Here is a 15,000-nt window from a genome sequence, read left to right on the forward strand (position 1 = left end):
CTGCAACTCTTTTTGATGAATACCAGTTTATAAACATACCTCTCACTTTCACTTGGATTGTAAATAAAAATACTTTTAGTAAAATTTTGATCTATATTATAAAGACGTACATAATCATATCTTCATTCTTCTCACAGGTTTGTCATACGAACCCTGTCAAATATCCATCTATACAAATAATGCACTTCTCATATTAGTCAAACGCATTCCTTCTCTTTCAGGAACTGAATGTAAAACGTTCACAATTTCATAAAAGCCTTTTTTCATCATTACTTACATTCTATAAATTTGCACATATCAGAATATCACAAAATTTAAACAGGATATACAAATCCAAAAGATATGAATATTCTCTAGCAAGGAAACAAACTTCCAGCATTAAAATCATTGGAAGCTTTATAAGCGTGGCAGTTTCTTCAGCAGTGAGGTAAATTCTCTCACATACTATAGTTTAAGATAAAATTAAACAAAGTTTGTACAAAAAAATATGTAATAATAATAATATAATGATAATAATAATAATAATAATAATAATAATAATAATAATAATATATAAATACTCTCCATAATAATTTTCATAAAAAAGAAACACGACACACTTCATAAAAGAAAAAATGCAACATACATTCTAATCAAAGAAACCTTTTTCTTTTTATGAAGATGAATTAATCACTAACAATTCTAAGGGAAAATACACAACTTTCACAATTATAAGGGGAAAAAAAAAAAAAAAGAAGAAGAAGAAAAAAAAAACAATACCATGCAGCTAATCATAATGTATCAATCCATAATTAACTGAATATACCATTTCAATCAAAGCATTTGTCTGTTGCAACACATTCTTAAATCCTTCTGTATATAGGGGATAACTCAAACATTTTGAAATACACATAAATGTAAAGTGAAAAAAGATACTACAGAATATTACAATAACATAAATTCCTTTTCATTTAAAGGTGATTGGTTTCTTGCACTTAGACTATGTTGCATGGCTTTGGCCATTACTGTAAACCGTGAAAGACAAATTGAAATGCAAAAAATTCTTAAGTACACATATCACGGAATCATGAAAATCATCTGATTACGAAAGAAACAATAATAAAAGTATCATGATATAAGTGTAAAAAATAACTGTAGTCACAAACTATGAGAATTAATCTTCCAAATTTCCTCAGAATTCCAGCAATAATAATAAACATAATACTGATGACAACTGAAAATCAAAATATTAACATACATCTTGAAATCAGAAAAAATTAACAAATTATGCTACCTATCTTCAGAAACGTACTAGAATTTCAAAGACGGCAAACATGCCACTGCAGTGCATAAAGAAACAGGTTAAAAAAATAAAATATTGGCTAAGCTATATAAGGAAAATAATAACATTAATAATAACAATAACATTAATACAAAAAATCTGAAGAGCAATCAAGGCCGTAACACTGACACGAACTTACGACAGGGATGGGACAAAATGCACACCATCATTTAAAGTGTGTAAAATCGCCATCGGCTAAAAATACTATAAAGTCGGTACCTTGAACTTCTCGTTACAAGAGGAACGTGTTTGGTTTGCAAGTGAAAGGAATGGTTGCAGGTCTGGAATCCATCACATGTAAGCAATGTTGACTAAAAGGATTTTCTAGGTAAAACAAAAGAGAGATAGAGAGAGAGAGAGAATGCTTTGACATTTATCAATAGCTGATGCTTGAAAATAGAAAAAATGGCCAAATTACATTACTAATTACTTGCTTAATTTTAAGAGTAGGCTTATGGATGTAACTATATAAAGCTAAAAAAAAAATATAAATAGAAAACAATAAGCCCAGTAGCTGATTAAAAAAAAAGAGCCACAAATTCCTTCACAAGGTTTCTAAAAATGTAATATAATTTGTAATGACAGTAAAAAAAATAAAAAATAAAATGCCAGAATATACCTTAAAGATAAAAATAATAATGCTTCTTATGTTTTTTATCACAATGTGTAACCTAATTGCACAGTTTCCTGACAGAGATAATCAAAGATAAATAAAGCTTTGGAAAGAAAAAGATACTTATACAAACAACTGGAAAAAATGAGTCAGGTACAAGGACTATAAATGGTATTCTGTAATACACAATGAAGCAACAATACATAAAAAAAAAAAAAAAAAAAAAAAAAAAGATACCTGGTATACAATTTTTTTCCCTTTTTCTGTAATCTATACTAAGTGTTCATTGCAAAAAAACATGTTCTAATCATTTTTTGTGTATGTTGGAAAAAAATTGAAAATCATAATGTTCAATTCTTCATTCTTCTTCTCAAAGCCTGGGAAAAAATAAAATAAGTTTGAAAAATACAGCACTACAAACACTCAGAATAGAATACAGGAATAGTCTAAATGCTATATTAATTTTCAAAGACAGCTTTAGAAAACTAATAAAAAACAAATTCACCTGATGATCTCAATTTGTGACTTTCAGAGCAGTTAAAATCTAATTATCTTGGTGACGAGATCGGTGGGAAGCTTTTGGCACAAATTTATGGTGCCATCAGTTATTTTGTTCAGTTATGAAAAAAGAACACAAAAAATTGCATGCTTGCCATATTTAGTATGTTTTCTAAAAATAAATTTTGAACATCTTACTAGATTTGGACTTTCTAGAGCTGTATCAAAAATTAACAATGTAAGATATTTATCCTCCATCTACAATCTGTACCTTAATGTAGCTGAATTATTCTGATATACTTCTTTAGGACTTCAAATACTGAACTGGGGATATAACTATAACAAGAAAGACAATTTTCAAAGTGAAATATAACATCTGCATTATAATAAAAATCTAAAATACACATGCATGAATTACATTAATTTCAAAGAAAAAAAGAAAAAATACTTTTATATCACCAGGTACAAAATCATACACAAAAATACATGTCACAAACAAGTTCTTCCGAAAGGAGAAGAAACAACACTGCTGCATAACATGGCACCCTAAACATATGGACAGTCACAGACAAGTCACACTGTGAAAGAAGCGTTAAAACTCCCTCTAACCTAGGGCCACATTATTTGGGAGTCCATGAATTTTCTCTAATAAGAGTTTTGACTATGCCTGTACAGCCCCTTGACTTTAATGGTTATAAAACTTGCAATGTCTGGTTCAACACATTTTGCAATGCACATTTTGCTGTACTTGCTTAGGTGTTTCAATACTCAAAGCACACCTGATTAGTGCTTTCAAGAAATCAGTGCCATGTATATTCAAGTTTGTAATAAAAATATCTTCACTACATTGTGAGTTCTTTCATTCTTCTTTATTTTTCTATTTTTTTCATTAAATCCAAATAATAAAATAAAAATACATCTTATTGTCAGACATAAACCCTAAGCGTTTGCATAATTGGCCTACGACATACAGGGCAGATATTGTCTCTTGTGATAATAGCTGAACGGCAAGCATCGCACAGACACAGGTGGCGGCAAGGAAGCAGAATCACACATTTTGGTTGATCTTGGCACACTATACACAGACGACCTTCACGTTCTTGCTCTAGTTCCCTATAGAGCTGGTAGGCCTGACCATTTTCATTTGCCACTGCCTCTCTCCCACCCCTCTTGATTTCAGCTTGTGCAACTTCTGGTAAGGGAGCTACTTCCTCCTGCTCCTCCTCCTCTTCCTCCTCCTGCTGAAGACGATATCGCTGCCTTGTGAGTGGCCTTCTAGCCAGTCCATCTGGAATGATTGGTGCTGCCACTGGAGGTGGATTGTGTGATCCACCTGCTCTGTTTGCTACATCCAGTTGTGGATTTGGAATCTGCATCTGATTTATGAACATCTGATTCTGAGGTAGATTCAGGTCAGGTACATTATCATTATTATCATTGCCATTTTCATCACTGGCATCATCTAGTTCCTCCTCCTCTGTGTCATCCTCCATTGGCGGTACTTGGTGAGCTCTTTGTACTATTGCTGTGTACCATCTGAGGAATCGTTGCCTCATTATGATGAGAAGTGAAGGTAGAGGCATGTCAGGGATCAGAATCAAATTATCCATCATATAAACTAGGACATATTTGAGTCCAACTAAGACTGCAGATCCTACTGCTGCACCAATAACTGCTTCTACAGGAATGTCACATAGAAAATTCACTATGCTAGATATGCAAGTATCCCCTATATAGCATGCTGTTAGCCAAGCATTATAAACTTTCTGGCTACACGCAAGATAAGCACAAGAACACAGGTGGATCAACCCTGTGAATGTCAAATAAATCAAGTTTGGTATGAGGCCAATGAGGAATATGACAGATGAGCCAAACAGGACAAAAACGTGCTTAACAATGTTGAGAGCATTGCCTAGCTGTCCAAAGGCAAGCACTATCCATGACAGAATAGAACAGTAGAGTGTGTGGACAAGATGACAGGAGTACATCACTGCAGATACAATGCACATGAAGGTACCATAGACAAAGTTAACCACTGTCAAGGCCCCTGTGTGCACTGCTACACCCATAGTGAGGACTGCATTCCCAATGTCACTCAGGAATAAGAGTAGGTCTGTCATCAGGAGAGAGAGCAGATCTGCAGCCTGTCAAGAAAATAATAATAATAATTAGAAAACAATAGAAAAAAATATATATTGACAATCAATCTAACTTATACTAAGTGCACCAGTTATTCAATATAAAGGCATTAATTGCAGTGACTCATATCAGATGACATCTAATTACATAATGTTAATGGTTGAAATAAATAAATGTGCTAGACATCTAAGGTCATATAGCTCTATGATAAAATATTTTGGTGAAAAGGGTAAATGACTTAATAATTAGTATAAGGAGTGTTAACTGTCAAAGCTTATGATGTTACAGGATTGTATGATAAGGAAAAGGATATAGAAGAGGTGCAAATGATGTAAATCAGACATTAATAAAGGAAGAGGTTTAGGGTAAAGGGCAATTGGATTTAATGGGGTGAATCTGTTGTTGGTGAAGCTATTGTAATATTGCTTTAGGGAAAACTGGTAAAAGAGCTGTTATGAAATAATCAAGAGGAAATACAGGTAGAGATAGCTGTTGGAGAAGTAGCATGAGAAGAGTCTACAGGATGAGATAAGGGGACTGGGGAAGGAGGTGAAGTATCAGGAGGAGCGTCAGGAGAGGAGGACTCTGAAGGATTTACGTGAGTATCTGTGTGGGAGAGGTAAGGATAGTGGAGAACTTAAAGGGAATGGTGCACATGGAGGAAAGGATGGGTTTGTTGGGAAAGAGTATGAGGAAGAGGGGTTGGGGGAACTTGTGTTGGCAGAAGATGGATATCAGCAAATACTTTGAATGAAGAGGGACTTGGAATAGAGGCAATGGAGGGTGGATGAGGGATGAGGGATGGGGTCATGTCTAGGAATTTTTGGATGTCTTCAAGAGTTTCTGAAGGGGATTTGGGTAAGGTCTGAGAAACAAAGGATCACTTGTGAGGAAGAGAAGAGGGAATACATGTTTGAGAAGAGGTGTAGGTGTAGGGTGTAGGAGAGGGTGTGGAAGGCGAAGATGGAGTAGAACGTTTAGGTTGTCTGGTGCGACATATAAAGTGAGGGAGAGGAAGGGTAAGTATCTGAGAAGTAGTAGAGATTGGAGTATCTGGATTCAGATTGGAAAAAGGTTTTGACTGGAGGATAGGGAGTAGAGGTAGAGTGATTCAGGATAGAGGGAAGAAATATTGGGAGAGATGCAGAAACATCTGGTGGAGATGGGGGAAGGGGTGCAGAGCAAAGGACTGTTTTGGAATAGATAGAGAGAGAAAAACACAGGCAGGGCAGTTTCAATAAAATACATTATTGGAGTCACCATATTTGGCACATGTAAATGATTGAGCAGGACAATTTGAACGATCATGACCAGGTTGGGCACATAGAAGGCAGTGGGCTGTGGAGCAACAGTGTTTGGCTGGGTGGCCAAAACACCAACATTTCTGACATTGATGAGGAAGGGGTGCATATGGTCGGACATGGTAGGACAATCCATTAATATAAACTTCATGGGGGAGGTCATGTCTACGGAAGCTAATCTTGGCAATATTGACATCGGACTTACGCTGGCCTCTGGGAGGAATAGCATAGCACTCTACTGCTACTGCATCATAATCAGCAAGGCAGGTAAGTACATAATTTTCACAATCTGCCCAGTTTTTGTCATATATGAGACAATCAATTGGGGTGATAGAAACAGTTCCAGTACAAGCATTAACACAGAGGTGAGGTTCAGCAGGAATAGGTTTGCCAGTATGGTCAATTAGGGTAGATAGTGCATGAGCTTGGGATTCTAATGTAATTGTGACTCGGCATGAATGATCACAACGACTGCAAAAGGTAACTTTGCCTACTTGTTTTTGGAGGCAATGTTGAAAGAGAAAGGTATTCTCAGAGTAGGGGGCTGTGGGAGGAATCACAAAGAATTGATCCCACTTAGCTGGGCCAAAGAGAGTACTCAGTAGAGGCAGTAGAAGGATGTGGGCGAGAGGAAGATGGTTTGGTGTGGAGTGGAGTAGTTCTGTGGGGGGAGGATAATAAGGGTGAAGAGTAGTAATAAGGGAAGAGGGGGTGGACACAGAAGAAAACTGCGCAGTAGGAGATGAAGAAGAGTATGCTGGGAGAGAGGAAGGGGTGCATTCTGGAGGTTAAGTAATAACCTGGGTGGGTGGTTCAGAATGGATAGAGTTGTCAGCAAACGTCGAGATGGTACTAGTATCAGTGGTTAGAGCTATGGTCAAAGGAGGAACAGGGGTCAGAAAATCATCAAAATCAAAATTAGATAGGCTAGTTGATGAAGGAGTAAGCCTTAACACCCCTATTAAGGGTAAACAATCTTCATTATTGGCCATGGTGAACCTGAATAAAATGGGGAATAGAAATGGTCTGCCCTGAGGGTCCACATAAGGGGTAAGGGCTAGGCAATTACCCAAGGGAATACTGTGTCCATGGCTCCCAGAGGTTGTTCATGACTGACATAAAGTCTTTCATCCTTTCAGCATGGCTCTCATACTTTAGGAATGGGACAGAAGAAGGAGATGAAGAAGATATAGAGGAGGAAAGGAGAAGAAAAGACCTAGCAAATTTAGTTGAGGCGAAGGCTGACATTCAAGGCAGGGTTAATCCCTACATCGGGTTCTAGTCTCTGTCTCCTATGCCCCCCCGTTACAACAACGAGCAAGGTATTGGGAGGGATACATAATGGTAAAGCAAGCCCAAATACCAGGTAACAAGTAAGCATACCACATACTATTAAGCCTGCCTGAAGTTATGTCTCAAACAGTTGTTTTCTTTGGCCTTGACTGCAGTTTTCAAGGAGATAAACTTCCTTAAATGTGTGCAAAAAACTTCTTTTTAGCTTTATTTCTTAAGATATGTGTAGCCACAGCCAAAAGCATAAAGAGTGAAGTAAATCTGTTTCCATCAGTCATAAGTCCCATTTTTAAATGTATCTTTTCAACCCAAGCCGGCTAACTGTTTATACACAGATGACCATTTATGTTAATCACAAAGAAGTCAAATACTACGTTTACCTGAGCTCACCAGTTTTCCAAATTACTTGAAGTTTGAGAACACAAAATCTTTATTTTTGTTACTGTTAATATTGCAAAAGGGACCTGCTAGGACGGCCATGGACTCTCAAGGTTGAAATCGAGTTAAAGACGATATAATAATCATGCATGCATGAAAAAAATTCCCATAGACCCCAAATATGTTTATCTCTCAAGGTAACAGGGGAGGTAACAGTCTGTTCCAAAAATTTCACTTATTTCTTAATATATGTTCATTCGAATGAATCCTGGTGCATTTCATCTCAACATAATTTAGAATGTGCATAACATGTACCAGACATGAATGGACTAGAGGAGAATGTAACAATAGATAATGAAAAAATAATCAGGAAATTCAAATGTCAGAACTTTTGTGCACTTGGAATATGGCTTGCATGTGTACATGTGTTCAGAAGTTTACAAAGTAAACAGTACATAGAAATAATAAAGAATAATGGATAATAGTTACAAAAAAAAAGTGTTAGACATCAGAGCTCATATAGCATTATAGGAATGTGTAGTTGCAAAAGGGTAAAGAGGGGGTGAGTTGATGATTATGTGCTACATGATAAAATTCATATTGCAGTTTAAGATAGCATGATACTGAAAAGGATAAAGAGGGAGTAAATTGGTTAAGATGGGGATCTGCAAAAGGGTGATTAGATCAAATAGAGGGAAAGTGGGATTTCACAAAGATGTCCATTGAGAAATGCATCTAAAAATGCATCTAATCACTGACAAATTATTTCATAACCCTTAACCCCCTTTCCACTTTCACCCTTGGTGAAAGGGTAAAGGGGGTTAAGGGTTATTAGATCACAGACCAGTTTCAGGAGAAATGTCAGAAGGGGGAGGATCCAGGGAAGGGCACTGTTGTGACAAAAGGTAGTCATGTGTGTATCCAGGAGGGAGCAGAAGGGTTACCAGGGAAGGAGGGAGATGGTGGTGCATATGATTATGTGCTACACAGGGGATGAGATGCATTGGGAAGGAATGAGATGAAGGGGTGTAGAGGAACATGAGTAGGAGGATAATGGATGTCTGCAGTTACTTCAAGTGTAGAGGGAAGGGGAGCAGAGAGATTGGGGAATGGATGAGGGATAGGATATCATCTTGGGTAATGATTGGGTAAATTTGAATGTCCTTGAAAGTTCCTGGAAGGTGGTTAGTTGGGAAGATCTAAGAAACAGTCTTTCTAGTGAGAGGAAGATGAAGGACAGATGTTTGAGAGGCAAAGGAAAAGGTAAATGTAGTAGAGGGTGTGGAACGTTTTGATTGTGTGATGTGATAGGTAGATCGAGGAGGAGGAGGAAGAGGTGTTGGCACTGGGGAAGCAGAGATTAGTGTCTGAATTTAGAATGGCAAAAGAGAGAGAGAGAGGAAGTAGAAGTGGGAACGTAAGGAGTAGGGGAATTATAGGAAACATCTTGGGGAGAAGGGGGAGTGGCAGAGCGAAGGACAGCCCTGGATAAGTAGCAAGAGAAAAACCTTGTCAGTGTGATTCCTGCCTGGCCTCATGTAAAGTGAGGCCAGGACAGTTAGATTTGAATTTGTAGGTAGGTCAGCCCCTACAAAATAAATCAATGGGAGGCACCACAATTGGCCCACGTATATGATTTTGCTGGGTAGTTTGAACAATCATGGATACAGAAGGCAGTGGAGCCACAATGCTTAACAGGATGGCCAAAATGGTATGGGGTCCATATGAATATGTAGGACTCTCTAATATAAATTTCATGGGGGAGATTATGTCTACGGAAGGTAATTTTGTCAGTACTGTTGTAGGACTTTTGGTGGCCTCTTGGGGGAATAGCGTAATCTATACTGATAGTGCATAATAATCAACAAGGTAAGCAAGTAGGTCATTTTCAGTCTAAAAATCTCCTGGTCATAGACAGGGCAATCAGCTGTGGAGCTGAAAACAGTTCCAGTACAAGTACTGAGGAAGGAGTGAGGCTGGGAAGGAATAGGTTAGCCAATAAGGTCATCTGGGTTGATAATGCACCAGCTTGTCAATGTAACTGTGAACAATCAAAACTGTTGGAATAGAAGGGTACTGTCAGAATAAGGGGCTGTAGGAGGAACCATAAAAGAACAATCCCATTTAGCTGGGTTAAAAAGAGTATTTAAAAGAATTAAATGGTGGAATTTGTTGAAGGACAAGGGCAGGAGAAAGAGTGATGTTAAGATAAGAGGAGGTAGGCAATAAGGATGCAAAGTAATAAAGCAGAGGGGGTTGAAAATGAAGAAGACTGTGGAGGGTGTGGAGATGGAGTAAAGCATGTTGGGAAAGGGGAATGAATTTTTTCTGGGTAAGGAGCTGGGTAGGCAATTTGGAATCAAAGAGGGGAGAATAGTAGCAGTGTTCAGACTCAAGATTAAGAGAGAACCAGGTCGGGCAATCAGAAAAGTTCATGTCTCAGGAACTAGTTGATAAAGGGGCAAGCCTCAATGTCCTGAATAAAGGTACAAATACATTATTGACCATGGAAAGTCTGGAGTATATGAGGAAGAGAAATGGTTCCCCCTCAGGGTCTCCATGTGGAGTATGGATAACTAAGCAGAAATACCATGGCTCCCTGAGGCAATTTTGGAATGACCTAGAGCCTCAACAGGGCTCACTCACACACACACACACACACACACACACACACACACACACACACACACACACACACATACACACACACACACAGAGAGAGAGAGAGAGAGAGAGAGAGAGAGAGAGAGAGAGAGAGAGAGAGAGAGAGAGAGAGAGAGAGAGAGAGAGAGAGAGAGAGAGAGAGAGAGAGAGAGAGAGAGAGAGAGAGAGAGAGAGAGAGAGAGAGAGAGAGAGAGAGAGAGAGAGAGAGAGAGAGAGAGAGAGAGAGAGAGAGAGAGAGAGAGAGAGAGAGAGAGAGAGAGCTATAAGAACAGCATTACGCAGATATCAACACAACTAGACAAGAAACTTGCATCAAAGTTATTATATGGAAATTTCATTGTTTATAAAGCTTACTTTGTTCACAAGTAGCAAGAGTACTTGTACAATTCGTGTTGCAGCCCTGAACACTGTGGTCATTAACTTGTTGTTAAGGCGAATGGCCACTCCTACTCCACTCCACACCATTTCAAAGGCTCTCCCCATCTCTTCTGCTACCACCGTCAGTACACCAGCCATTCTGAAACTAGTGGAAAGTGTTACTCATCCATTCATTAGTTAAAATTAACATTCTGAAATCACTACAAATATGCACACACACAGACACACAATAAAAAGCATTCTCTCAAATAGACTACTGCTGTCATTCACTCTTCTCTGAAAAAGGGCAAGATGTTAAACTTAACCAACATTAATTATTTTGATTACAAAATCCTTACAGTCTGGGATTATATATAACATAATCTTTAAGAATAATTAAAGATCAAAAATATCAAATGAAAGTACAATCTCTTCAAATATGCAACAACAAATATCTTAAAAAGAAAAGAAAAAGAAAGAAAGAACGAAAGAAAGAAAGAAAGAAAAAACTTACAGCTTCTCTGAAGTTGGACAGACTATGAAGATATTTAAATTTCTTTACCAAATTATCTGGTTCTCTCTTTGCTGATATGCTACCATACATCATAATATTCCTCTTTGTCTGTTGACATTACAGATTCCTTTCAGGTTCAGTGTATCAGGTAACTATATGGAAAAAAAGACAATATTTTGTCATAATGGTGATGAAGATGATGACTATACTAATGATAATAATGCTAATGCTAATAATAATGATAATAATAATAATAATAATAAAAAAAATTATCATTATTATTATCATTACCTGCTATCATTATGATGATGATGACAATAATGATGATAACAATTCTAATAATTATCATAATGAGGATGACGAGGAGGAGAATGATGATGATAAACTATTTAAACTTATACTAACACTAATAATAACAATAATTTCTAAGTCTTCAGATGGGACTGTTTTCAAAACTGAGTGAAAAATTACCTTATTTGTAATTTCATTAGAAAATCTTTGAAGATCAGAATTCAAACATTAACAGCTTGTAATAATCTTCTCCCATGGATTGTATTAAAAATCAAATATCTTATTTTTACATGGTTCAAATTAATTACTAATATGGCTGAGATAGAATATGGATGATTTCCCTTCTTCTAAAAGCTTCTAATTCATAAATGATTAAACCCTACTGGATCCATTACATTACCATAAAGTCCTGAAAAAAATTGTCTAAGGGCCTGGGTGATGGGAATGGTTCGTCATGAAAAATTTAATTGGAGGCCAAAGGTAATGGAAATGATTTACTAAGAGTGCACATAGCTCTCGGAGGAAGATTAGATTCAGTGACATTTGGGAAGGAATTCTTGCATTATTATCACCACTAAGTAAAGGGAGAATGTGCAATCTGTGAGTCATGGCTACAAGTCCCCCAGCTCCAAGGAGGACACTATTTCCATGCCCATGTTACAGAAAATTGAATAATACAAAAATAGCATTAATATTACAAAAATGCAATGTTATTTACTGTTATTGTTATTACACACAGTCGTAGACTAGCTAGAGATAATATGGAGTCTTTGGAATGAAAATAGTCTATTACCGTCTTGACAGAGTATAGGCTATCAAATGACAAAGCCAATCCTTGAAAAATGGCAAATAAGCAAATAATACTTATTCAGAAAAAGAGATAATAACACAGCAAAGGGGAGACAAGGAGTCTTAACACCCCACATTAGTTTTCATAAGGGCCGGGCCTACAAGCCTACAAATCACCACTCAAGTAAGCCAGATTTTGGGAGTAAGGTACCCAGATCAGTAATGACCAAAAAATCTAACTATTGCCAATAATCAAATTTTAAAAACCAATAACTAATAGGTATTTTATTACCATACAATATGAGCAATGACAGTGGGGAAAAAATCCTGCAACAAAAGACTGCAAAGAGAGTGAAAAAATCATAAAGTGTGGTAATATAACTAAATGCACAGTTCTTGTTCACATGTGAAGGGAGAAAATATAACTACTAGTTTTCCAAAAATACTGTGTCTAATTTGAATCAGAATATCTAATGTAATGATTACAAAGGTTTTCACAAAAATCCATGAAAGAAATGGCATCAAAACAAAGGAAAAATGAGTGGAAAAAATATAAATGCTGCATTACTAGGAGAAAAATGTGGAGTAGAAATAGAAGTGCAAAATATCTTTATCATCTTAATGAAGAAAAGACATTGAAAAATAATGTACCTTCTGGTAAGATAGTTAAAAATGGTTCCTTATATGACAAATCTCTAGATGTCAGAAGTGTGCATTCCACAGCAACCTCTTACTTTAAGTTTTTAGGGTTCTATTGCCCATATTTCAAGTGGATCTTCATATACGAGGGCCATATAATCTCTTGAAATAATCCAATTCTGTAAGACAATGCCCTTAAAAGTAATGATGTTGCAAATAAAACCAACACTTCCTCAAAGTGAGATACATGGCTAGAAATAACTCAATGTACAAAAATAAACTGCCTTGGGAAAAGAAAAGAAAAAAAACAAACTTAAGACCTATATGCATGTGACACCTGATTTTTGAAGTCTGCAAAACCAAAGCTGATATATCTTTTAGCACTGGTAGATTATATCTGATATATAGTTTTAGTCTTCAGAAATCAACTATTGCATTAGTTTTTGTGGTAATCAAATTGGCATAGCTTTTGCATCTGTTAGTGCTCCAGCAAAGGCCAATAAAGCTCTGTCAGATATATGCTATTCTAGCAACAGAGAACTTGTAGATATTCCTTGGGATCTATCATCTGATCAGCAACAAGTCTAAGCATTTTCTTACTAGAATATACATAGTGGTTTCTTTAGCACTCCTAGTGCGCTGTAGCTTTGGAGACTATCAGGGTAAATTCAAAATGATTTTGAGAATATTCATATTCGTAATACATGATCTCGACCATGTTGAAATCAATGGATTCCTCTCATTCTCTTCTACCTAAGCATATACAAAATATGCTATGGAAACCTCCCAAGATTCACAATCTTGGCCCTAAAAGCAGGGGAGGGCATGAATGGCACAGGAAATTACGGGGTAAATTATGGATAATATACAGAGCGCTCCTTCGTGTTGGTTGTACGCTCTACACTGCCGTGAAAATGTGGAGAATTCCTTGTTTTCCAGGAGAGGGGTTGGGGGGTGGTAATACCCTAGGGGGGTTCACAGGAAGCAGATCCCTCTATATTTGACAAAATTATGGCATTATTTACTTATCAATATAATGATGTATTTCATATATATCACACACACTTTACCCCACAAATTCCCTGGTACCTTTCATGTCCTCCCCTCCTATCACAGCTAAATGTGTTGGGGTTTAGAGGGGCTCAATGGAATATTTCCTATATGTTGTGTGCTTGAAGGTGAGAGGAATCCAACCATACCAAAATCATTGTAAGTGGTTATGTGAACGTCTTCTAAACAATTGCCACTATCAGCATTAGGCTACTTAACGCAATGCAACGGTCACATTGCCAACTGGTCAGCTCACTGGATCTTGTCAAATTTTAATTTAAAAAAAAGGACTATAGAAGGTAAAACAGGTTATTTCCAAGTTTATCTTTTCAGGCTCGCTGACATTTGCGTCAAATAAGCTTGCTACTTTTCATTTGCAACAGAAGTACACAGAAGGTAAGTTTCTTAGACTCATTCACTCTGCTGTCTGCATATGGGTCTATCTTGTAAATTCTTTATTATTAATATCAATGTTTTTCTTGCTCTCCTCAAAACTGTCTAGTGTACTCTACTCTCTCCCTTGCTATAAGGGCTATCATTGTCACTACGTTTGATTTTGCTAACTCTACTGAATTGGCAAGGCATCAGAAGAAATCCACTGACACTAATCTGGCTAATGAAGATTTCGAGCAAACATCTCATTTCAGTCAAAGAAAAGGAGCCATATGTAAAACTAAACAAAAATAGGTCTTGGTGAATTCTCTAACAAAAAAATTGGCAATAATGAACTATTCAAGTTATAAAGCCAGTACCAGCACCAAGAGAATAAAATAATACATCAATCTATTGTATCTTGATAATAAAACCTAAAGCCAGAGGAGTTAAAAGTATCTTTTAAAGGTCTGGACACTCATTGCATATAAATAAGTTAATTCTAATATATCGTAACTGAAACAGAGCTTCTATTCATGCATTGTGACAGACAGACAAAAATTCTAGAGCTCATAACGTCAGGAAAATAGACCACAGACTGACCTAAGTGTGAGGGACCATCGCGTCACATGTCAAACAAACAAACAAACAAAACAAATCTGGCGGCGGGGATTTAAATTCAAAAAAAATATTCCTTTACCTTTGATATAAAAGTCTTTTTGGACTTCTATGGGCATTGAATCGATCTGGGTACCAAATTCAGGGGTTCATAGAGGATCTC

General features: G+C 36.8%; 1 protein-coding gene across 3 annotated transcripts in view; it reads right to left on the reverse strand.

The window, feature by feature from the left end:
* Positions 1-73: 73 nt before the first annotated feature.
* The window catches only part of LOC113828206 (E3 ubiquitin-protein ligase RNF26), a 15,041-nt gene continuing 114 nt past the window's right edge, over positions 74-15,000 (reverse strand). Inside the window, exons 1-4 of one of the 3 annotated variants that reach the window (XM_070132815.1) lie at positions 14,920-15,000; positions 11,079-11,230; positions 10,562-10,730; positions 74-4,576 (exon numbers count right to left, since the gene is read on the reverse strand). The exon at positions 14,920-15,000 is cut by the window's right edge and continues 114 nt beyond it. In XM_070132815.1, coding sequence (XP_069988916.1) covers positions 3,359-4,576; positions 10,562-10,723 — 1,380 coding nt within the window. In that variant the 5' untranslated portion in view covers positions 10,724-10,730; positions 11,079-11,230; positions 14,920-15,000 and the 3' untranslated portion in view covers positions 74-3,358. Of the gene's footprint in view, positions 4,577-10,561; positions 10,731-11,078; positions 11,231-14,822; positions 14,882-14,919 lie in introns of those variants that run through there. The other 2 variants (XM_070132814.1, XM_070132816.1) reach the window with 2 other exon arrangements.

The sequence above is a fragment of the Penaeus vannamei genome, chromosome 18 (genome assembly GCF_042767895.1).
Source record: "Penaeus vannamei isolate JL-2024 chromosome 18, ASM4276789v1, whole genome shotgun sequence".
Classification (NCBI taxonomy): Eukaryota; Metazoa; Arthropoda; class Malacostraca; order Decapoda; family Penaeidae; genus Penaeus; species Penaeus vannamei.